Genomic DNA, 22588 nt, shown 5'->3' on the forward strand with positions numbered 1-22588 from the left:
AAACTGACATGTGTCTAAAATACCTATGAGAATTAATAATCCATCTAAGAATTACATTTATTTTAGACACATGTCAATTTAATAGACTAAGTTTGAAGAAATTCCTTCAACCCAATTTAGAGAGAAACTTTGCACTAATTTGGGATTTAATCTTGGCACATAAAATATTAAAGGAAACGCATTTGATAACCAATTTAAATCAATTGGCAATGCAGCATGGTCCACGCGACAACAGGGGCAAAGACATAATAGCAGTGGGGCTTAAACACAAAGATAGATTAGGTCGAACCTCTTCCCAATGTTCACCATCTCATTCTCAAGTTGTCCTTTCTTCAGGTCAGCTCAAGTTCATTGCGTGGGACATGCCTCCCCAATATAGATTGCTACAAAGTACAAGCCACACAATGGAAGAACATCAGGATCTCTATAGCCCACACATGCTCAAAAACCCCAAGATTGGTTTTATTTTTCGATGCCAAGCCGAGATAATATTCATCGGAGGGGCCAAATAAATCACTAGCTGTTGCTCAATAATAATACAACAGTATGAATTCCACCTGGTTTGTCAGAAGTTCTTTAGTATCTTCTCACTTGACACCCCATCTGCTACAAGAATTGAGGTGATTTCCTGAGAAAAAAAAAAAGCAGACATTAGTAGTGTTACTGTTAAACATTGAAGTTTGATGACGATGATGATGACATGATGACTGTTGTCAGATCAAAGGATGATGATGATATGATGGCATCATTGAGCGTATTATGTCTCTCTTTCATATGCCACTACAAGTACAAAACAAGTATATCATTATTTGCAAATAGACACGGATCAAGAAGAACAAGTGAATAACATAAGGGCCATAAGCAATGAAAATAAAGTAGAAGACTTGTTATAAGAACGGATCCTGGATAGTGTCAAATCCAAACAGCAGAAAGATTTCCAAATGTAATTATTGAAATAAGCCACCTACAACGTAAGTTTAAGGGAAACTACACCCATCATCTTCAAACAGAACCTTTTTTTTTTTTTTTGATAAGTAATGTTTATATATCAAAAGCGCAGAAGGGCGCAACCCTAGTACATAGGGGGTATACAAGGGAAACGACTAGCTAGAAGAAAAAAGAACAAAAAAATCAAGATAGCTAATAACTATAGGAGCAAGCCAAGCCGCTGTCCAAGTATAAAGAGTATGGAAAAAGAAGGCCATGAGCTCCTACAATGACCTCTCAGAATCCTCAAAGCATCTCTCGTTCATTTCTAACCAAAGGCACCACATAATGCATAGAGGGACCATTTTCCACACAACAGCACTCCTAGATCGACCTCCCGTCCACCAACAAGCAAGCTGGCCTGCCACCTTGCTAGGCATTACCCAAGACAACCCAAAACGACTGAAGATGGCCTGCCATAAGGAACGAGCAATCTCACAATGAAGGAAAAGATGATCAATAGTCTCCCCATCAACTTTGCATAAGCAACATCTATTGATCACGATGATATTCCTTTTTCTGAGATTATCAATTGTGAGAATCTTCCCTAACACCGCCGTCCAAGTAAAGAAAGCCACTCTCGAAGAGCCTTGGTGCGCCATATACTCTTCTAAGGAAAAGGACTTGCTTCTTTGCTTACCAAGACGTTGTAGAATGATTTAACATCGAACTTCCCTTTTCTCGAAGGGATCCACCAAATTTTGTCAAACAGAACCTTATTTTAACACTATATTACTAACATAGTTGTCACATTTAGCAGCTTAGACAATAATTATCTAAACCCTTTTGAGAACACAACACCCATACAGTAGGAAAGCAAGTTCAGTTTATAAATTGTGATGTGTACAACTGGTTAACTCTATCTAATCCATTTCAAGATTTTACCCATATGGTAACCTGTGGTGTGTATTACTGGTTAACTATCATCTAATCCATTTCAAGATTTTTACCCATATAGTCGAAGTAATCCCCCTTCCCATAGCAATCTGCTAATATGTTGCAACTCGCCATACAAATTATTTGGATACACCAAGTACAGGACTCCATAAGTGTGCAACACTCAGTAGAATTCTAGGGTCACCTTTCTATAGCCAGATCTTTTTGAGTAAAAACACCCGCCATACAATTTTTGTCATTGGCTTAGAGAGACCCTAGAAATACAACCCATGTTATATTTTTCAGAGCATCTCAATCGCAGCAGCTGTTGGCCTCAAAAGATTTCTAGGTCTTAATGACATGAAACCTGATGTTCAATAATCCAACCACCATATATTTCGTGCATTTTGGCTATTTACTCCTTATAAGAATACCCATAGATTTTGGACATTAAGCACCTTAACTATATCCCTGGTTTATAATATCAGTATTGATGATTATGTCTAGGGCCCATAAAGATATCTATCATGAAGGTTGCTATATTAATATCAATAAAGGCTATAAGATTCTCAAAATTAGTGCCGCCCAAGCAGAGTATCACACACACAAAAGCACACAAGGCTTCTAAGCCTTCTATAAATGTTTTATTTATTTATTTATGAATAATAAGAATTTTATTGAAAAAAGAGCAAAACCCTTGTACACGAAGAGTATACAAGAGAGTTGAGACCCTAACTGCTACTACAGTCTAGAAAACAAATCAGATCTACCAGATTCCCGGAGGGAAAGTTAGGAACATATACAATAGCCCAATAAAGGCTTCTATAAATGTTAAAGGAGACATAAACTTCCATTTTTGGATTTTCCCTTCATTGAAATGAAATGCATGCATAACATCCTACAAACACCATATCAAAAAATAAAAAATAAAAAACATCCTACAAACACAAATCCACTAAAAAACGTCCTACAAACACCACTATAGTCGTATTTCTTGATTTCATGGACAACATATTCTACAACCAAACTATCGAAGTCATCGATACAAGAAGGTACAAGGTTTGAAGTCATTGATGAAGCCCCAAAGGGCTGTTAACTACATCAGTATGGCAGATGAGGCTCTGAACAGTTAATTTTAATTCAACCTAGTCTAAAATCAGCATTCTGTTCTCATATGTAGTATTTTGAACCAACAACGAATCCCCACTCTGCCCCATCAAAAGGTAGAGGGGGTCCACAGCCAAGACATACCAGAACCGCAAAAATATTCCTATCTACCTAGCTACCTAGAACCAAGATTAGCCAAGAGTAAGTACAACAAAGCTAGCTCCTTTTCTAACCCCAACCTCGCATGGAGCCACCTCTGTAGGGGTGGCCACGAAAGCCACCCTCGGTTGGGGTGGCCGTGGTAGACAACCCCTACAACATTTTTGTTTATATATATATATATTAAAAATGATATTTTAACATGTGGCATGCGACATAACACAATTGTTTATGGGGACATAAAAGAAGTTTTGGATGGAAGAAGTGAAATGAGATACAAGAAAAACCCAGGGAGTAAATTGAAATCGTGCGAAAACTCAAGGAGTTATAATGAAATTTCCCTTTTTTTTATTGTAATCCCTGTTATCCCTAGGATTTCAACTCTAAACTGTAAAAATAATTATCACAAAAAGTAGATGACACATTGTCAAATTCAAACATTCCATATGAGATTCTTTGTAAACTGGAGAAACAAATCATGGTAATACTATGCTGTAAATTTATAGCAATAACATTTTTCTGGGCTTTTCTTATTAAATGTATTTTTTTATCCCACTATTCGTAGCAGAAGGTGTAAGTCATTCATCAACGTTAAGTGATTAATAAGAACAACTGAAAGAGGTCATAAATGTATTATGATAGTCGCGAACCTGATAGTCATAAAAAATCATGGTAATATTATGTTGTAAATTTAGAGCAATAACATTTTTCTGGGCTTTTCTTATTAAATGTATTTTTTTATCCCACTATTTTTTAGCCGAAGGTGTAAGTCATTCATCAACGTCAAGTGATTAATAGAACAACTGAAAGAGGTCATAAATCTATTCTGATAGTCGTGATCCTGATAGTTCTATACTATGGAACTACTGAAAAAGCAGATGTCGACAAATATGAAGGTCAAAACTAATATGTGAAAGCCCACATTGTGACAATGCAATTAACCATAAGAATCTTGTTTTCCTTGTGAGAGAAGGTGAAGATAATATAGAAAATTGAAGAATTACGAACTTCTTCTTTTGGAAGGTTTCATGTATTTTGAGGCAACCCTAAAAGGGTTATTATCTATTTTGAGATGAAGAAAGTAACAAATAAAAGAATTTGAACTAGAAGAGTGGCAAACCTCAGTCATCTGTTTCTGCCCACAGAGCACAGCACCAGCAGACTTGGGGCTGTAAATTTGCTTCGCTCTAGTGAAAGCAGCCTGAAAAAGCAATCATGCAGGGAATTATTGGGTTGACTCTTGGTGACAAACAAGACCAAAGCTCAATTGCTCACGAGCTCACTCTACCTGTACATAGCCACTTGCACCCGTCCAACTGTCATCTGGTTGGGATAATACAGGTACAATCTTAACACCAGAAGATTCCCAATCTTTAAATCTCTCCTACAAGAGGAAGAAGCACAAGTTTTAAAATCAGCTTCCATAGGTGGACTAGCTTAGCTGATTCTACAAAATACATTTGTGATAGTAATAATAAGCACACCTGATAAGCCATTCGCTTAAGGTTTCTAGCCCCATAATAAAGCTTCACATCAGATCTCTTAGAAGCGCCAAATCCTGACTCAATGAGAGATCGGATTGGACTGAATATGAGAAAATCAAGAGAAATTAGTAAATGACAAGGAAGTGGACATGCACAAATCCACAAACATTGGCATATAAGGGGATCAAGGAACAGTACATTAAGTTGCTAGCTGAATGATCCTTTCATGCGCTATTACATTAATGAACATATAGAATACAAACACTTAACCATTATAGACTAGAAACAAAGATTTACTTTTGAGATATCTAGTCAAATTATTAGCTATGGACTGGAGATTGGCAAAATGCAAAAAAATTACAATCAAATGGACAATATACATTTAAGAGAATACCAAACATCTGATCAAACTCTGAACCTTCATGTTAAAAGGTAAATCATTGATAGTATCAGCAAATTAATTAAAGAAGCTATATTTAGTTTGCATTCCGCATTATAGATAATGAGGCTCATGCAATAAGGTAAAAACTGGAATCCTTTGCCAAAGGCACGCTACTTTGCTAAAGAGAAGGTGACACAAAGGACTTCTGCTCTTCAACTGGAAAATTCAAATTCAAGTTTGTTTAGTGATAATCATTGAAAAAGCTTATTCAGAGTAATTAAACAGGTTTTAGATACCGAATATGATCTTTCACGAAATTAAATCCATGGATTTTTTTATATAAGTAAAAAAAAAAAATTCCATAATACTTTCCACAAGACAACAGCAGTCTTCAGAAGTCACATTTTCTCAAACTCAAACGGTTCTGGTGCAAAGCATAGGGAAAAAGGTATACCCTCATAACTACCCATGCTGTATTCGATAGTACTATCTAAACCAATTTCCATATCACTTGAAGAAAAAGCATAAAATCTCAAAAATAAGGAGCAGTTGAACAAGCGGATATGGCAAATATTCTAGTTCAGATTGGCTACAAGAACATGTTCTAAACATCTAAACATTACGAGAAGAGTAGGACCTGGAAAATTGAGATATCATGCTTGTGCATGAAAGCTTCCAAATCTACACTTAGATATCATCAACACTAAACCACCTCAAGGTCTACCTAGGAGTTATTCTACCAATCTACACTTAGTCATCATACACAGTGAATACTGGCTCAAGAGGTTACCCATTGTACCTTGTACCCTTAATTATTATACACTCTAAAGTTACATCAACGAAAATAAGATAGAAACATCCTGAATTTTAACAGAAAACATGATCTACAAGATATTCCAGAACCCTTAACAGGCACCTAAATGCATTTTAATAACAAGGGATGATTACTAGTTTGGACAAGCAGAACTACTGCCTAGATAGTACAATTAGATTTTATTTTTTTATAAGTCGATGCAATTTATTAAAAGCCCAAAATGGCGTAGCCCAAATACAATTAGAAAATTTTACCACATAAAGCACCAAATATCAAGGCCTTATTTAGAATTTACAATGAAAACAATAAAGGGAAAAGCTGAATCAATGATTTTTTTCCTTCAAGCACAAATTGCACAATCCAAGTATCTAATTTCTCACTTAGACGTCTTCTGCAACATTTAAACCATAAAGAAAGTTCCCAATTCAACTGTTTTTGGATCTCATCAATCAAATTGAAACAATAGTTTGACTAAACCTCCCAATACGAAGTGAACTTGGTCAACATTCATCCCATATCAAACGAACTCAGAGATATTGCCAAGACACTTACCTTAATAAAAAAACAGTCAAGAAACTATGTTCCACTAGATCTCTCAGAAATGCATAATCACAATTCACAAACCGAGCTTTTAAGTCTGTAACTTTTTATTTGGAGAAAACACGCTTTAACCCCAGCGGTTAGGCCATAAAACACAAAAGCTTCCTAAAGTTTAGTCTGCAGGAGGTAATATAAATTGTTTCCCCTTTTATTTGTTTTGACAAATTTAGACACCCAGAAGCCAAAATCACACTCTATCTCACAAAGTAAACTAATCAGGGCTATGTAGCTCTACTGGATGAATTTTCCATTTTTTTCGGAGATTACATTCAAATATCACAACCATTTTACGCATACGAGTTGAAAATTCTCATTCCTTTCGGTGAGCAAAGCTAACATAACAGAAAATTATAAAACGAAAAGGACCGTTTTATAAGTCCTTTCGAGTTCTAACTTTTTTCCCAGCAACCGAACAGAAAATAAAGAGAAAATTAAAATTCAGAAACCTGACCTAATTCCCGATCCGGTGGCGAAAATCAGAACCGTAGGATAAGCCTCGGGCGGTTCGATGAGGTCGACATCGAACCCTCGCCCCATAACCTGACTGAGCTCAACCACATCGCCTTTCTTCAAGCCACAGAGTAGCTCGGCGGTGGAGCCGGCCACGCTCTTCACTAGGAACTCGAACGCACCGCGCGCCGCCGCGAACGAGGGCAGGGACGCGATGGCCAGGAAGGAAGGCTTGTCGACGTCGGGTACTCGGAGCTGGAGGTACTGCCCGGCGCACGTGTGGGACGCGACGAGGTCGGCCGCGTCGGAGACGTCGATGGTCACGTGGAAGAGGGACTCGGCGGCGGGCTCGATCTCGGAGAGCGGCGCTTGGGTCCAGATTGTTGTGTCCTGACGTACAGCCGCGGCAGCGACGGTGGCGAATCGGCGGCGGTGGTGTTGGTGGAGCTTTAGCTGGCGGGGGTTGAGTCGGCGTAGGATAGACATGGGAGGGAGGGGCTGGCTAAAGTACGCATGGGGAAGAGAGGGCGCTAGAGAGAGGCGCGTTGGAGAGAGAGCAACGGACATGGCTTTTGGTGGTCAGTTGTAGAGCGAGTATATAAGCTTTGGTCTTCGTGGCGGGGACTAGGGAGAGCAGGCCCTAACGTAGGTGTGCCGGGTGGTGATGAGGTGGCGTGTGATACAATGCGCCGGGGGTGCGCATTAGCGTCAGAGGCGCGAGGGTGTCCACGTGTCGTGAGTCTAGTTGATCCTGGAAATCTGGAGGATAAGTAACTAGAAAGATTCATAGCCGTAGAATGCTTGGAAATCACTCAAATTGCAGTAACATTTGTTCCGGTTGAGTGAGGATCCTCTGCAATTTGGACAGCTCGAGTTGTCGGAATCCTTCATTTCGGGCAGCCCTTCTCTCGAAGTGCTCCAATTGTAGAAGATCTCAGCTCGTGCATTTTTGAACACTAGAGGAGATTTTGGATTTCTTTGTCTGTTGAAGAGCAAAGGTTGATCAAGTAACTCATGTTCCATGAAATTTTCCCTTAACTGCAGAAGTTAAAATGGACCGGTCAGCGAATACTGTTTGGCCATGGTTTCGCAGATTCGTCCTTCAAAAACTTACCTACTGGTAGTCAAAGTCAATACTTAAATTTCTGAAGGGTGGAGCGCCGACCCGACGAATCTTGCTATCTCGAAGACACGAAATCTAGTTCTCCACATCTTCTCATGAGGAATATTTAACTTCAAAGAAAAAAAGGCATTATTCTTTTTACAAATGAAGCTACAATTATTGCGCATTTTTATCATTTGAGTTGCAAAAATGACTTTGTAGAAGGAACATGATCCTCTCCAAACCAAAATAGATACTCTCCGAACCAAAATGGACTATAAAAGATCTGGATCCCATTGTAGAGACAGTGCCATACGATAAAGAATGGTTACATAAAATCGAGCAAACGGGTTAATTAAGTTGCTGCCCCTGCAATTCAGCCTAGGATCAGTACCAATGCTCAATATATTGATCATGTCGCATTGCCAATTAGCCAAGTCAATGCTACAAACTTCATGTCAAAATTTGGCGGACAAGTAAGAAATTTCAAATTTTCGATGCAAGTCCAGGAGGCCACGGTCAGCATTGGCGTCTATAGTAATTCCACATGAAACAAGGATTTAACATTAACACGTTTCAATGTTGTGAAAACACAAAGGTAAAAATATACATGTCTGCTTTCTTTTCCCTTATTAAACAAGAAGCAAAAAAAGGGGCAGGCCATCCGCTCCATTTCTCTTTCACACTCGGCAATATGATTAAAACAGAAATGGAAAATCCTGATACATTCGTTCTCAAAAAATGAAATATCCTGTTGTTGGCATCCGCCAACACCACCTAAATTATTGGTTTTCGCAATTATCAAGAGAAGGTAAAACAAGAGAGACGGGGGTACAACTAGGCTGCAGACTCCTTGGCAAACTTCTCTGCCTTGGCAATGACCTCCTCAATCCCTCCAACCATGTAAAACGACTGTTCTGAAAGGTCATCGTATTTTCCATCCAACACTCCCTGTCAACCATAAAACAACAAAAACTCCGATGAGTGAATAGCACGGTCAGTGTTACCTCCTGATTACGAAATATAGTGTGCCATGTGAATGCCCCCACATGTAGGACTGATATTTGTTTAATTAAAAAATTAAATAAAAGTTGATAGATCATTTTATGAACAATTGCTTCGCTCCATAACTAAAATCCTTCCAACACATTCAAATCCTAAAAGCTCAATTGGCATAAACATTAATATATATAAACCCTACTTAGATGGATAGTCAAGACATGATGAACTTTCCTGAACTTCATAATCAACCATGCAAACTATAAATGGAGCTATAAGAGGATTATTCTCCATCATTTGAAGCAAGAAAGAGGATGAGGGAAGTACCTGGAAGCTGGTAACGCCCTCTTTCAAATCCACATACTTGCCAGGAGCACCAGTGAACACTTCAGCAACATGGAAAGGCTGGCTCAAGAACTTCTGAATTTTACGTGCACGGGCAACAGTTAGCTTGTCATCTTCACTAAGCTCATCCATTCCCAAAATAGCAATGATATCTTGCAGATTCTTGTAGTTCTGAAGAACCTTCTGTACCCCACGAGCGGTATTGTAGTGTTCCTCACCCAAAATGTGAGGAGAGAGCATACGAGATGTAGAATCTAAAGGATCAACAGCAGGATAGATACCAAGCTCGGAGATCTATTCACATTAGAGAAACAAAGAGGTGCTTAGACAATATCATGGGCAATAAGGATTCCATAAGAACTTTTACTAATTCATGAAACATGGACAAACCTGTCGGGACAACACAGTTGTGGCATCCAAGTGAGCAAAGGTTGTAGCAGGAGCTGGATCTGTCAAGTCATCAGCAGGCACATAGATAGCTTGGACAGAAGTAATGGAACCTTTCTTGGTGGTTGTAATACGCTCTTGAAGGCCTCCAAGATCCGTAGCCAAAGTTGGCTGGTAACCGACAGCAGATGGAATACGCCCAAGCAAAGCAGACACCTCAGAGTTAGCCTGCAGGATGGACCAGAAAGAAAAAAGAGGATGGCATTAGCAAGATGAATTGCATGATGCAAAGTTAATTCTTAGGGGGGGGGGGGGGAAGGTTCCTTGACAAGTAAGCTTACTTGGGTAAAACGGAAAATGTTGTCAATGAAAAGAAGCACGTCCTGCCCCTCGGCATCACGGAAATGTTCAGCCACAGTCAGACCAGTAAGACCAACACGAGCACGAGCACCAGGGGGCTCATTCATTTGACCATAGACAAGAGCACATTTGCTCTCAGCCTGAAGATGGAAATAATGCAGTTCAAGTATAAGAATAAAAAATAAAATTCAAAGAATAATGTTTGCGGGACCAAGAAACAATTTTAAGAAACGTGAAATGCATGATATTAACCTGTTTATCACCAAGCTTAATGACACCACTCTCCATCATTTCCCTGTACAAGTCATTGCCCTCTCGAGTGCGTTCTCCAACACCAGCAAACACAGAGAAACCACCTATCAAAGAGTACAGGTGAAGTCAATTTAAAAAGTATAATCAATTAACAAACAGTGCCTGAGATGTGTAATTGAGTAAAACCAACCATGAGCTTTGGCAACATTGTTTATAAGTTCCATGATGAGCACCGTTTTTCCTACACCAGCACCTCCAAACAGCCCAATCTTACCACCTCTTTGGTATGGTGCAAGAAGATCAACAACCTGAAGATAAAAAATAACGTAAGAAAAAATTGTAACTGTTATTGCATCACTGTTGTCACACACTTGATCCAACTTTAAATTTACACAAGAATCCAGGTTTTAGAATAGAAGTGGGGAGAGAAAATACCTTAATTCCAGTAACAAGGATTTGTTGTTCAGTTGCCTGCTCAACAAATGCTGGAGCTTCTCTATGAATGGGCAAAAAGTGATCGGTTTCTGTTGAAGTAATCCCAATGAAATTGTCAGAAAATTTACATCAAATGGGTAACAAACAACAACCAGCAACTGATGAACTATTCGACATTGGAATATTTATATATTTCTTACTGAGTTCGCCCCTCTCGTCGATAGGCTCTCCAATAACATTCATGATACGGCCAAGAGTAGCTCTACCAACAGGAACCTAAAAGGCATATGATGAACAAATCAGGCAATGGAAATAAAAAAGTTATCTAAGTGACAAAAATAACTTGATAAATAGACAAACAAACGAAACGTGGATAGCCACAAAACAGACTACCAAATTTTGCACAAAAACAAATCAGAACACAGATACTACATAAAATCAGAACACCCATAAAAAGGTAACATCGTACAATTCCTGTTCCAAACCAATGTAAATATCCTTATGTAAGCTCCGTAAAGTGACTGCGAACTGGTGGAATTCCAGTGGCTAACACTCATGATAATAGCAGAATATTAATACGCAACACGCGAGAGCATAGTTTGAAATCTAAGTAAAAAAAATGTTAACTGTAAAAAGCAATCAGCATCACCATTGCTTGAATACCACTTACAAATTAATGCACCATATAAAACCCTTGATCCATATCAAAAGAACAACACCGACACCCATTTCCCATTATAACACTGACAAAAGAATCCTCGTTTTGGTTGTTGATAAAACAGATGAGAAAACCAATTTTAACTGTTTATGTTTTCTGTTTCAAGAGAACAAAATGTTAGTTTCGGAATCCTTGGCCTAACGGTTTTCAATTTGGGAAGTCGATCGAAAACATAAGTTTTGCTTTCCCACATTTTCTCAGCACAAAAGGAAAAACAACACCAAGATCTACGAGACATAGCAAGATCTGTTGCTACAGATCAGAAAATCAACCAAAGGTCAGCTCATTTCCATGTATATAAGCGCCAAAATCCCTAACATTTCTCACTAAATCTCTTCAAATAGAAGCATTAGCTCAAGGAAGCTAAAGAAACGAAACTCACGGTGATAGGAGAACCGGTGTTGAGCACGCGCTGCCCTCTGACCAACCCTTCGGTCCCATCCATAGCGATGGTGCGGACAGTGTTCCCCCCCAAGTGCTGCGCCACCTCCAGCACTAGCCGGATCGAGTTGTCCAGCACCTCAAGCGCCGTCAGGATCGGCGGAAGCCCTTCCTGGAACCTCACGTCCACCACGGCACCAATCACCTGGCACACCTGTCCGATCGAACCCGCTCCGGTGAACTCGTCGGTGATCTTCCCGCTCTTCCCAGCTCCCGTTGGCGAAGACGAAGGGGCCGGCGGGGAGGCCGCCGCAGCCGAAGTCGCGTACTGGGCCACGCGCGTCAGGAGGTAGCCGTACGGTGACGCGCGGCTTGTGGGCGACGGGGAAGCGAGCCTAGGGCAAGGGCTTGAGATCGACGATCTGGAAGAAGATCGCCGCGCCGACGATCGGATCAGCGAGGATAAGAGTTTTCGAGAAGCCATTGTGTTCGAGCTTCAGAGAGAGAGAGAGAGAGAAATGCTAGGGTTTGTGGACTCTGGCTGTGCGACTATATGTACAGCTATGTGGCTAAAATGGGAATATTGGGGGTTTTTTTTTTTACTTTTTTTTTTTTTTCCTCGTGTCATTTCCTTCTTTTTATCGTTTGATATTGCCATTTGCCAATGTGGGGGAACCTGCGCCAGGTCCGGCGTGTACTTCTCAAATCTGAGACTGGAGTTGAAACGATGTCGTTTAAGGTTGTTAAATTTGCTTGTGACCCCCTCGGCAAAATAATAGAATGGTAAATGATAAATGATCATTCTGGACAAAAAGACCTTTATACCCTCTTACGTTCACTCCACTAAAGTAGGTAAAACATGAACGATTAGTCAAACGCCAAATCATAAAAGGCCCTAAAGCCTTTGTCCATGGAAAATGAAAAATATTGGGGAAAATAAAATGGAATTCTCATATTTGACCTTTCTTTTTTTAATTTTTTTTTTTTAATCTAAAAAGTCTTTAAATTCATAAATTTGAAAATAGTCAGTAGTGACAAATAATTCTCTCGTGAGATCTAAGGCTGTGTTTTATATTGTGATTTTATAATTACAAAGTGTAATTTTAAATTAAATTGTAGAAAATAAATTTTTTAAAATTACATTTTTTAAAATTTATTATTTAAAAATGATTTAAAAACATTAAAAAAAATGTGATTTTGTCAAATCATTGACTATACTTTTAAAAATTACGTTTTTAAATCACACATCTTAAAATTACTATTTTTAAATTTTACTTTTTAAAATCACAAATCCAAATAAACCTAACTAAAAGCATGTTTTACAGAAATTAACAAAAATATTAGGATGGTTTAATGTAAAACACAATACAAATAATTTCTTTGTCGGATATTAATACCTTTCTATGCATATAATGTCACATGATAAATAAAAAATTTGTAAAATTTGTAGGGATAACTGCAAAATTGGTCTTTATGGTTGGCATAAATTACAAATCACTCTCTATGGTATAAAAAATAATTTATAGGTTCATGTAGTTGGCCTAAATTACAAATCATTAATTGCAGCATAAAAAATAATTTATAGGTCCTATGGATGCGAAAATAATAGTTTACTCCTTAAAATAAATTTTCGTTAAGCAACTTAATAAAATTTGTTACTTTGTCATGTCATATCCAATAAAAACACGACATGTGTTATTATTAATTTTTTATTTTAAAAAATGACAACTGGGATTTTTTACATCATTTTAGGACGCAAACTAAAATTATACATCAGCCCTCACTTTATGTCATACTGCAATAATAGATTGACCTAATCTCTTTTATTTCCAAAATTTTATTCCGTGCGTATAACGTGAAGTGAAGGTTGATGTGTAATCTTAGCTAGCATCATAAAATGATGTAGAAAATCATAGTTGTCATTTTTAAAAGTCATAAATTAATAATAATGCATGTCATTGCGTTTTTATTAGGAATGGCGTGGCAAACTTACTTAACCGAAATTGATTTCAAAGAGTAAACGATTATTTTTGCCTACCTTTAAGACCTATAAATTATTTTTTATATTATATGTAGTTATTTGTAATTTAGACCAACTATAGAGACCAATTTTACATTTATCCTAATTTTTTAAGAGTGAATGTGATCCTAAGGGAAAACTTGTGATTATATCTTTAATTCTTGGTGGAGATTGGTAATTTTTATTATCTCCGTTGAAATAATGTAGAGAGCGGAAGAAAGAGAGAGAGAAAAAAGAGAGAGCGGAAGCATATGTAAGGACTACATTGTATTGAGTCTATATTAATTATTATATGATGATTACATAGGCCTCTATATATAGAGAGGTTAATAGTGATAGGCAATAAACCCTAAACTAATTAAGGTAGAGAATAAATCCTAATAGGAAAGACAATAAACCTAAAGAATAATATATAAAATATTCTAACACCCTCCTTGAAATATTTTGGAATCTTGAGTTTGAAGTTTGAAACAATGATGATGGCAGTGGCGGAGGTCGGGATCGAGCCGTAGATGGTGGCGACTGTCGAAGGAGATAGACGCTGGCGGGCGGCCAGCGACGGCGGCAGGTGGCTAGTGAATGCAAATTCAAGGACGATAATAGGCCAAGGTTGACAATGAGCCAAACTTTAAAAGGGGCCGATAACGGCCCAGGGTTGACAATGAGTCAAAAATAAAAGAAAAATGAGCCCACTTGAGCAGTTATTAGATCGGCGCACCGAACTTGACCGACACGTGACGCGTGTGATGTGGTCCACTTGGACAGTTTCTTCTTCTTCTTCTTCTTCTTTCTTTTTTTTTTGGCAGAGGTTCTGATCTGTTGTAGGCGAGTGTATGGGAGGGTTTGTAGGACTTTAAGGCCGCGATCCAGTGTGGCGTACACATGTGAAGCTGTGGGCACAGATCTAGTGTGATGCGTGCGTAGGTGGACGCGTGGGCTAAAGCCTGAAGCGGAGTGATCTAGTGTTGTAGAAGCTGCCGGAATCTGGAGATGGCCAGCATGTGTAGGTGTATGGCGAGGTTGACTGGACGGCGCAGAAGCGATGTGGGCCGGTGGTGGCAGGGATGACGTCCGGTTGAGCAGCTGGAGAAGCTGGTTGTTGTTGTGGGTGACGGCAGTGGACAGAGATTGAACGGAGTGGTTGGCTACAGTGGCCAGATCTGGCCGGAGCCATAGCGGCTCAATTGAGGATTGCGGCGATGGTTGTGAGGAGGAGGCCGGTGCTTGGAGTCATATGACGGCAACAGCGAGGACTGGATAAAACTAGAGCCGTGGCGGCTCGCCTGAAGCTGGTGTTGGCTGTTAGGAACAAGACGGAGGCGATGTTGAGCGACCATCAAGGAGGAGTTGTGGTGCCTGAGAAGGACGTGGATCTGGCTGGAACAACACGATTGTAGTGGCCGTGGCTGCTCCTGGAGTGGCTAGCCAGTAACAATGGAAGGAAACCATTTTAAACTCAAGGTTCCAGAATATTCCACCTTGAGTTTGAGGGGGATGTTAGAATATATGGATAATTATGCTGATATTGAAATATTTTCTATTTATGATTTGATTGTAATCATATATTGAAATTGTAATCAAATCAAGGGGATTTGATTACCAAACTTGTATTTAGACATTACCCTATAAATATGAACATTGTATTGTAGATAAATGAAGTTAATGAGCACAATGTAGCTCTTAGGGGTATTCTAAGTGGTGGACGTAGTGAACTACCCGTAAGTTCTTTGTGTTCATTCTCTCTCTTGCTTCCGCTCAATATTCTTACATCATCATTATTTCAACAATCACTATCACCAAATTAAGTGCTTGTTTTTTAAAAACGAACAATAACATTTTTTTCCTTGATTATTTGGATACTTTTTTTCTTATAATTATCCATTAACTTGACCAAGTTCTTTCCACTAAGTGACATAATTACAACAATATAAACATTACTAGATATATAAAACTTAATTTTAATCATAAAATTATTTATTATTTATTAGGGAAATCATATATGAAATCCTTAGGTCGATGTGCTTTTTTTAAAAACCCATTGAGTATTTTTTTTTTGAAATTTAGTTCTTGCGCCACTCTAAATTACTAAAAAACTCCCTACCGTCAATTTTTGTTAACTACCATTAGTCTACTCAAAACTTCCCGTTTCATTTGATTAAAATATTAATTTTTATTAATTTAATTTAAAATAAAAATAAAAAAAATTGAAGGGTGGCCAGGGGGTGGTCGTGCCACCCCTGGCCACCCCCCCAACCCCTAAAGGGTGGCCTTAAGCCACCCCTGGGGTGGCTTGCGGCCACCCCCGGGTGGTTTGGGGTGGCCCAAAGCCACCAGCCACCCCTTGGGTGGAAAGGGGTGGCTCGCGGCCACCCCAAACCACCCTTGGGGTGGCTTACGGCCACCCCCTGGCCACCCTTCAATTTTTTTTTTTTTTTTTTTTAATTTAATTGTTTAAAATTAAATTAATATTTTAATAAGATGAAACAGAGAGTTTTGAGTGGACTAACGACAGTTGACAAAAATTGACGGTAGGGAGTTTCTAGTAGTTTCTAGTTATCCAGGAACTAAATTTTTTTAAAAAAATATCCCGAAATTTTTTTTAAAAAGCGCGTTGACCTAAGGATTTTATATATGATTTCCCTATTTATTATTATGTGTTGGAGTTTATTTATACTTATTTTGGCTGGATGCCTTTTTCCACTTGTCAAAATGCCTTTTTCTTTTTATCTTTTTGGTTTATTTTAAGCCGTCACAATTATGCTTGGCATCCCAATCACAATTATACTTCTTTTTCTTTTTATTCTTCTTCTTCTTGGTTGGTTAAATCAGAGGGAAAAAAAATTTATTCCAACCAGTTGACTAACTATTGTTTTAACTGTAGAGACTTAGAGATTGTTTTTGGGTTAAAAAATACTTTCACTAAAATCTAGATTGTAGTGAAATGGATTTGAAACCCTTCGAGCTTTGATTGAGGAAATGAGAAGTAAAAAATCAAATTTTGTACATGACTTCTTAAGTTTTACCTCATATTCAACAATCTTCAGTCAACTTATTATCAAATTAATTAACAGCATGCTGTGTTAAATAAATTAATAGCACATGACTCGCGTGTATAATACATCATGCGATAATTATATGGTCTAGGTAGAAAATTCATCATAAATTACAAATTCAGTTTAAATAAGCAAGATGAAATATAAATCATATTTTTAAAAAAGGAAAGAAAAAATGGGAAACAACTTGGAGAAGCATGGGTGGCTATTCACCTCTCTATAAGGGGAAACCTCCACTCACCACCCCAATCCCACACCAAACGAGGGGTGTTGATGATCCCTATTTGAGGGCTGAGTATCCTTTACTAGATTCAGGAAGTCTCCCCATAACGAATACCTCTCAGAAAATTATTACGAGACTCCCTAAATTTTATCGTTTTCTTAAATAGAGTAAAGAGCCCCAAAAATTCACCTTCAGCAAATTCTCATTCCCTTCCCTAAACCAATGGGAAGCTACAGTTTTACATAAGGATTTAGTAAAGTTAGGGAAGAGAGGACTTCTGAATCCAAACCTATCATACTCGAAATCGAAGCACTTTTAACTTCCTTTTATCCTTATTTTGTTAAAAAACCTAAGTATTTTTATTTTCTCTATCTTTCTCCTAACTTTTGTGTAAAATAATATTTAAATAGTATTGGAAAATAATAAAGGGCACTATGCTCGAGTGTATTTAAATAATAAAGTAAAAAGTAACTTAATTCCATAAATTTAAGAAAAGCTATTGGGAGTACTTTTATATGACGGAGGAAGGCCCCCACCCCCCCAAAATGACAAGAAAATTTTTTTTTTTTTGAAGGTAAAAAAAAATTTATGGTTATTTTTTTATTTATTTATTTTTTGCTCATGGCCCCTACTAGCTAAATTTTTTAGCTATGGCCCCTACCCATTTTAAGAGCTGGCTCCGTCCCTGCTTTTATGGTGAGTGGTTGTTGCCCCTTGTTTAGTGAGAGGTAGCTACTCCTCATTGATGAGAGCGGTTTCCCCATTTTTCCTTATTTTGTTAATTTTAATTTTAATTTTATGTTTATTTTCATTTTAAGGCAAAATTATAATTTACTATAGGTTTACCTAGGGCTGGGTATCGGTCAGTTCGGACCGGTTAATGGGCTTATCGGTCGGTTAACCGATAAACTATCGGTTAACCAAATTCTAACCGATTATCGACCGATAAGAAGTATTAACAAAAAATTATCGGTCATATCGGTAATCGATCAACCGGTCGGTTAAATCGGTTTGGGCTTTTGTGGGCTTTTTATTGGGCTTTTATTGGTTGCTAATTGGACCAAAAATTAATTGTTTTAGAGGTCCAAATACATTTTGTTAAGCTAAAGCCTACAATAGCTTATTAAAAACGAGTTATTTTAGAGTATATTTTTGGCTAAAATAGCTTATTGAAGCTTTTTTTTTTTTTTTTTTTTAATATTGATCCACTACAATAATAAATATAAAATTCTAAAAAATTAAAAATTAAAATAGCTTGTCGGTCATATCGGTTTTTCGATAAATTTTTTTTAACCGACTGATTACCGGTTGATAAGCTTGTCGGTATAAAATTTTTAACCGATTACCGATTGATAACTATCGGTTACGGTTAATATCGGTTCGGTTTAAGTCGGTAATCGGTTAATCTGCTCACCCCTAGGTTTACCACCCTGACTGTACAATATGTGCACAAAGTGTCAAACACAAGCCACATGTCATCGATTTTTGTAGTTTGATGTGGCATGCCGTTAATTAATTGGACGATGTATTGATTGATGAGTCTCTTTAAAACTGAGGTAAAACTTAATAATTTACTTGTTGAAATTGAAAACCTAATGAATAAATTAAAATCACATGCAAAAAACTTAATTACTAAATTTATTTTTTCCCTAATAAAAAAGGTAGAATGGAAGAGACTACCCCTCCTCCATTAGGATTTTTTTTTGTTTGTAAAATCATAAGGGTAAAAATATCATTTTTATAAAATGAAAAATATATATAAAAGTTAAAAAAAAAAAGATTAAAACTATACATTATTATAACTTTATAAAATGTAGTTAGTGTAGTTTCCAAAACAAATTTGTGCTTTTAAAAACTCCCGCCAAACGGCAAACCCCATTCCCTCCAAACCCATTACCGGCTACAGCCGGTAACCCCGCACTCCCTCCTTAAAACGAACCCCCAACACAGCCGTGGTATTTAAGCCCACCACCACGTACTTTGTCGTCGTCCTTCTCGCGTCCGCTGTCTCCCTCCATTTCTCACACATCGGCTCTCCGTTCAAAGCTACACCGGACTCTCTCCGCTCCTCGATGAGGGTCATCCAATCCAGGGTTAGAACCGATAATCATCCAGAAGTAGCAGAGTCCCGTTCCGGTTCGAGACGATGAGCGCCGTCAACATCACAAACGTCGCCGTTTTGGACAACCCCTCCGCGTTCCTCAAACCCTTCCAGTTCGAGATCTCCTACGAGTGCTTGACCCCCCTCAAAGACGGTAATCTTTTTGAAACCCCCCCATTTCTGTTCCATTATTTTGATTCATGAGCTGGAATTCGTGCGGTCGAGCTTCATCTAGGGTTTAATCGAATTAGGAATTTTCTTTATATGTTGATTTGGGCTATCCGGTGCTGAATCGTTGAATTTATACCGTTTGATCTTCTGCAATCGTTGATTAGTGGAATGACAAAACTACTAGTTGAATTCATTCATACTTGAATTAAATCTATGGGGAAACTTGAATTAAATCTACGGGGAAACGCCTATTTTTAGTAACCCTAAGTATCGTGAAAAGGTCTTGTAAGTTAATTGTTGTTTAACACATTCAATAGGATTAATAGCTAGATAGACCTTAAAATTCTGCCTCTTATATAATCCTTTATATATATATATATATTTTAATAATCTGGCAACAATATTGAGAGTGCAAAATTATATTGTTAATTTAGCATGTACTGTGTTTCAATACTTCGTACTGTGTTGGTACTTAGGCCATTCAAGAATTGGCTTAGGTAGGACTGGGAAGGTCTCAGCAGGAAGACCTTTAAAACGGAAAATGACATACAAAACCTGTTAAAGGCTTTCCAGAAATGCAAATTATCGAGTACATTTTTGGATTTGACTGTTGGACTAGGAATTTGCATGTTGTCAACATTTGGATGATGGGTTTTTTTTTTTTTTTTTTTTTTTTTTTTTTTTTTTTTTTCTTTTCTTTTCTTTTGAGTCGTCTCGAAAAACTTCGTTTTTGTGTGTGCACTTAAAAGTAGGAGAGATTTATCTCGACATGACTGTATTTTTTCTTTAATATGAAAGCTAGTGTGGTGTGTTTGTTGGCAGATGGAAAGTATGAAGGGTAAAGTCTGGGAGGAGTCACACCCTAGTAGAGTTTGTGGATTTTCATCATCGGAGAGTCCTAGAGCTTGGCCCCACTATTTACTATTTACAATTAATCACTGATTCATAAATTTAGGAAATGTTAGGTTTAGGTTGAAGTGCTCAATGGGATGTGGAAGGTCAGAAAAGGACTTACACTTGACTATTTTTGGGTTAAAATTCATGCTTTTGTCTGAGATATGCCCTATAAAAGATTAAGTGACAAGAAGGCCCTGATGGTATGAAAAACGCCCTGGACCTGAGAGCTTTTGGCCAGTTATTTTTAATATTTTCTTTTGCCCTGATTGTATGTAGAAGCTTATTTATGACATGACTTACAGAGACATTTCTATATTTCCTCTAGAAGTGTTTTTCTGAATTCCAGCTTCCAGTTACTTGGATTTTAGATACTAAAGCGCTTTGGGAATGCATCACGTTTTGTCAATATTTTGAGGTATTCTGTACATCCGCCAAGGATAAAAGTGGCAGGTGCAGCAAAGCTGTGTTTAGTGCTCTCTCTATGACCACTTAGTGTCCTTGTTCCTTTCTCCTCCCACTCTCTCTGTTAGGATGGAGGAACCTAATTATAATAACTGGAAGTGTTCCAACTTTTCTCTTTTTTTTTTTTTTTGTTTTTGTTTTTGTGTGTTTCTCTTCACTTGTTTGTTGTCAGCCATCTATGAAGGTAAATTTGTTCGTCTGAGTTCTGCCCTCTGCTTGCGTTGCCATGTTATAACTCTGACTCATATAACCTTGCAGATTTGGAATGGAAACTCATTTATGTGGGATCTGCTGAGGATGAAACTTATGATCAACTTCTTGAAAGCGTGCTTGTTGGGCCTGTCAACGTTGGCAACTACCGGTTTGTTCTTCAGGTCGTTTTTTGATGACTACTTGTGCCAAGTCCTTAAAATTTGCAAGAGTGCTTATTTGCATATCAAAATAACACTGAATTATTTCTTGTTGGATCCCTGGCAGGCAGACCCTCCAGACCCATCGAAGATCCGTGATGAAGATATCATTGGAGTGACAGTACTGCTATTGACATGTTCTTATCTGGGACAAGAATTTGTTCGAGTTGGTTACTATGTGAATAATGATTACGATGATGAGCAGCTAAGAGAGGAACCTCCACCAAGGGTGTTGATTGATAGGGTTCAAAGAAATATTTTGGCGGACAAGCCCAGGGTAACAAAGTTCCCAATCAATTTTCATCCCGAGAACAATGAGCATGGTGAAGAACCCCCTCCTTTAGCTGAGCATGCCATTGAAACCAATGAGATTGGAGAAGAACCACTCCCTTCACCTGATCATCCGTCCAATGGGCAGTGAATCGAGTAGCTGCTGCATATATAACAATTGTGACATTCCTACTACAAATTTTGACATGCTGATAATTTTGGGTGAAATTGGTTTTCCAAGATTTCAACATCTCCATCCATGATGTATTGTTTTGATTGAGATCTGGTATGAAGTGCCAGATGGCTTGTGTTGTAACATGAGTAATTCTAGGGATCATTTTGTTATACTCTTTTTATCTTGCCAAAGTTGAATGGCAATTTAAAAGTCACGTCAACTTTGAAAAGATAAAAGATGTTCACTATCATTACTCGTAATACCATTAATGCTTTTGGGGTTGTTATGTAGTGGTACAATGCATCAGAGATTTATAGTGCCTTAAAATTTTCAATTCGAGTTTCTGTCATCTTCCATTCTTGTATGGTGTAGAATATTCTAGTTTTATTTGAAAAGACAGTAGTCATCTTCCATTCTTTTTAGTGTAGAATATTCTAGTTTTATTTGAAAAGACAGTAATGTTTTGTGTGACAGATTTGGCTTAGGTGCAGTAGTTTTTTTAAAAACTAGTGTTGTAGTTTTTTTATAGCAACTAAACCAAATGTATGTGATCATGTGGAAATGAAATAAGAATTCTCTTAATTTCAAATGAAATAAATAGTATTCATTTTAATAGTTAAGATTTTAAGTTGGTATATTTAATAATATATATGACATCATATCATTTTTTTTAAAAAAGTGTCAACGTTGATATCATGTGTACCATTAGATATATAAATTTTAAATTTTGATCATGAAATGAATAGTATTAATTTCATTTAAAATAAAGATGATTCTTATTCGTGAAAATGTGTTTTTAAAATGTAATTGAACAAAGAAGCAACTTATTATGTTTAAGAGAAAATGAAGTGCAATAGTCCCAACTCTTAGTTGTTGGATAAAAAGTTACTATACACAACCAAAACATAAAGGCCTGTTTGGTATTGCCCTGTTGTTGTTTAGTGGCTTGTTACTGTAGTAAAAATTGA

At 37.6% G+C, this 22588-nt stretch overlaps 3 protein-coding genes across 3 annotated transcripts; 1 reads left to right on the top strand and 2 right to left on the bottom strand.

Annotated features, from left to right (window-relative positions):
• Window positions 1–257: 257 nt before the first annotated feature.
• Window positions 258–7805, bottom strand: LOC132168228 (FAD/NAD(P)-binding oxidoreductase). The gene is made up of 6 exons (XM_059579351.2): window positions 6861–7805; window positions 4614–4713; window positions 4418–4513; window positions 4250–4330; window positions 558–628; window positions 258–383 (listed from the first exon to the last, which is right to left on the bottom strand). Exons 1-5 carry the CDS (start codon window positions 7424–7426, stop codon window positions 566–568), a joined length of 906 nt encoding a protein of 301 aa, XP_059435334.2. The 5' UTR covers window positions 7427–7805; the 3' UTR covers window positions 258–383; window positions 558–565.
• Window positions 7806–8499: 694 nt separating this feature from the next.
• Window positions 8500–12384, bottom strand: LOC132190986 (ATP synthase subunit beta, mitochondrial). The gene is made up of 9 exons (XM_059606011.2): window positions 11840–12384; window positions 10940–11015; window positions 10740–10828; window positions 10495–10612; window positions 10305–10408; window positions 10034–10192; window positions 9696–9920; window positions 9288–9599; window positions 8500–8912 (listed from the first exon to the last, which is right to left on the bottom strand). The coding sequence occupies exons 1-9, from the start codon at window positions 12320–12322 to the stop codon at window positions 8799–8801; spliced, it is 1680 nt and encodes a 559-aa protein (XP_059461994.1). The 5' UTR covers window positions 12323–12384; the 3' UTR covers window positions 8500–8798.
• Window positions 12385–19111: 6727 nt separating this feature from the next.
• LOC132191113 (histone chaperone ASF1B) lies at window positions 19112–21957 on the top strand. The gene is made up of 3 exons (XM_059606124.2): window positions 19112–19389; window positions 21024–21139; window positions 21243–21957. The coding sequence occupies exons 1-3, from the start codon at window positions 19281–19283 to the stop codon at window positions 21594–21596; spliced, it is 579 nt and encodes a 192-aa protein (XP_059462107.2). The 5' UTR covers window positions 19112–19280; the 3' UTR covers window positions 21597–21957.
• Window positions 21958–22588: the final 631 nt, after the last annotated feature.

Source organism: Corylus avellana, chromosome 2 (assembly GCF_965113065.1).
Source record: "Corylus avellana chromosome 2, dhCorAvel1.hap1.2, whole genome shotgun sequence".
NCBI classification, from domain to species: domain Eukaryota; kingdom Viridiplantae; phylum Streptophyta; class Magnoliopsida; order Fagales; family Betulaceae; genus Corylus; species Corylus avellana.

What these genes read in the sequence shown, in the direction of transcription:
- LOC132168228 (XM_059579351.2), bottom strand. Translation starts at nt 7,426, where the DNA reads ATGTCCGTTGCTCTCTCTCCAACGCGCCTCTCTCTAGCGCCCTCTCTT. An exon ending in TTAAGCGAATGGCTTATCAG is followed by an intron (nt 4,514 to 4,613) that starts GTGTGCTTATTA and finishes TTCCTCTTGTAG; the next exon opens with GAGAGATTTAAAGATTGGGA. An exon ending in GGCAGAAACAGATGACTGAG is followed by an intron (nt 629 to 4,249) that starts GTTTGCCACTCT and finishes TTTTTTTCTCAG; the next exon opens with GAAATCACCTCAATTCTTGT.
- LOC132191113 (XM_059606124.2), top strand. Translation starts at nt 19,281, where the DNA reads ATGAGCGCCGTCAACATCACAAACGTCGCCGTTTTGGACAACCCCTCC. An exon ending in CTTGACCCCCCTCAAAGACG is followed by an intron (nt 19,390 to 21,023) that starts GTAATCTTTTTG and finishes ATAACCTTGCAG; the next exon opens with ATTTGGAATGGAAACTCATT. An exon ending in ACTACCGGTTTGTTCTTCAG is followed by an intron (nt 21,140 to 21,242) that starts GTCGTTTTTTGA and finishes GATCCCTGGCAG; the next exon opens with GCAGACCCTCCAGACCCATC.
- LOC132190986 (XM_059606011.2), bottom strand. Translation starts at nt 12,322, where the DNA reads ATGGCTTCTCGAAAACTCTTATCCTCGCTGATCCGATCGTCGGCGCGG. An exon ending in TTAAGCTTGGTGATAAACAG is followed by an intron (nt 10,193 to 10,304) that starts GTTAATATCATG and finishes TTCCATCTTCAG; the next exon opens with GCTGAGAGCAAATGTGCTCT. An exon ending in ACATTTTCCGTTTTACCCAA is followed by an intron (nt 9,921 to 10,033) that starts GTAAGCTTACTT and finishes TCCATCCTGCAG; the next exon opens with GCTAACTCTGAGGTGTCTGC.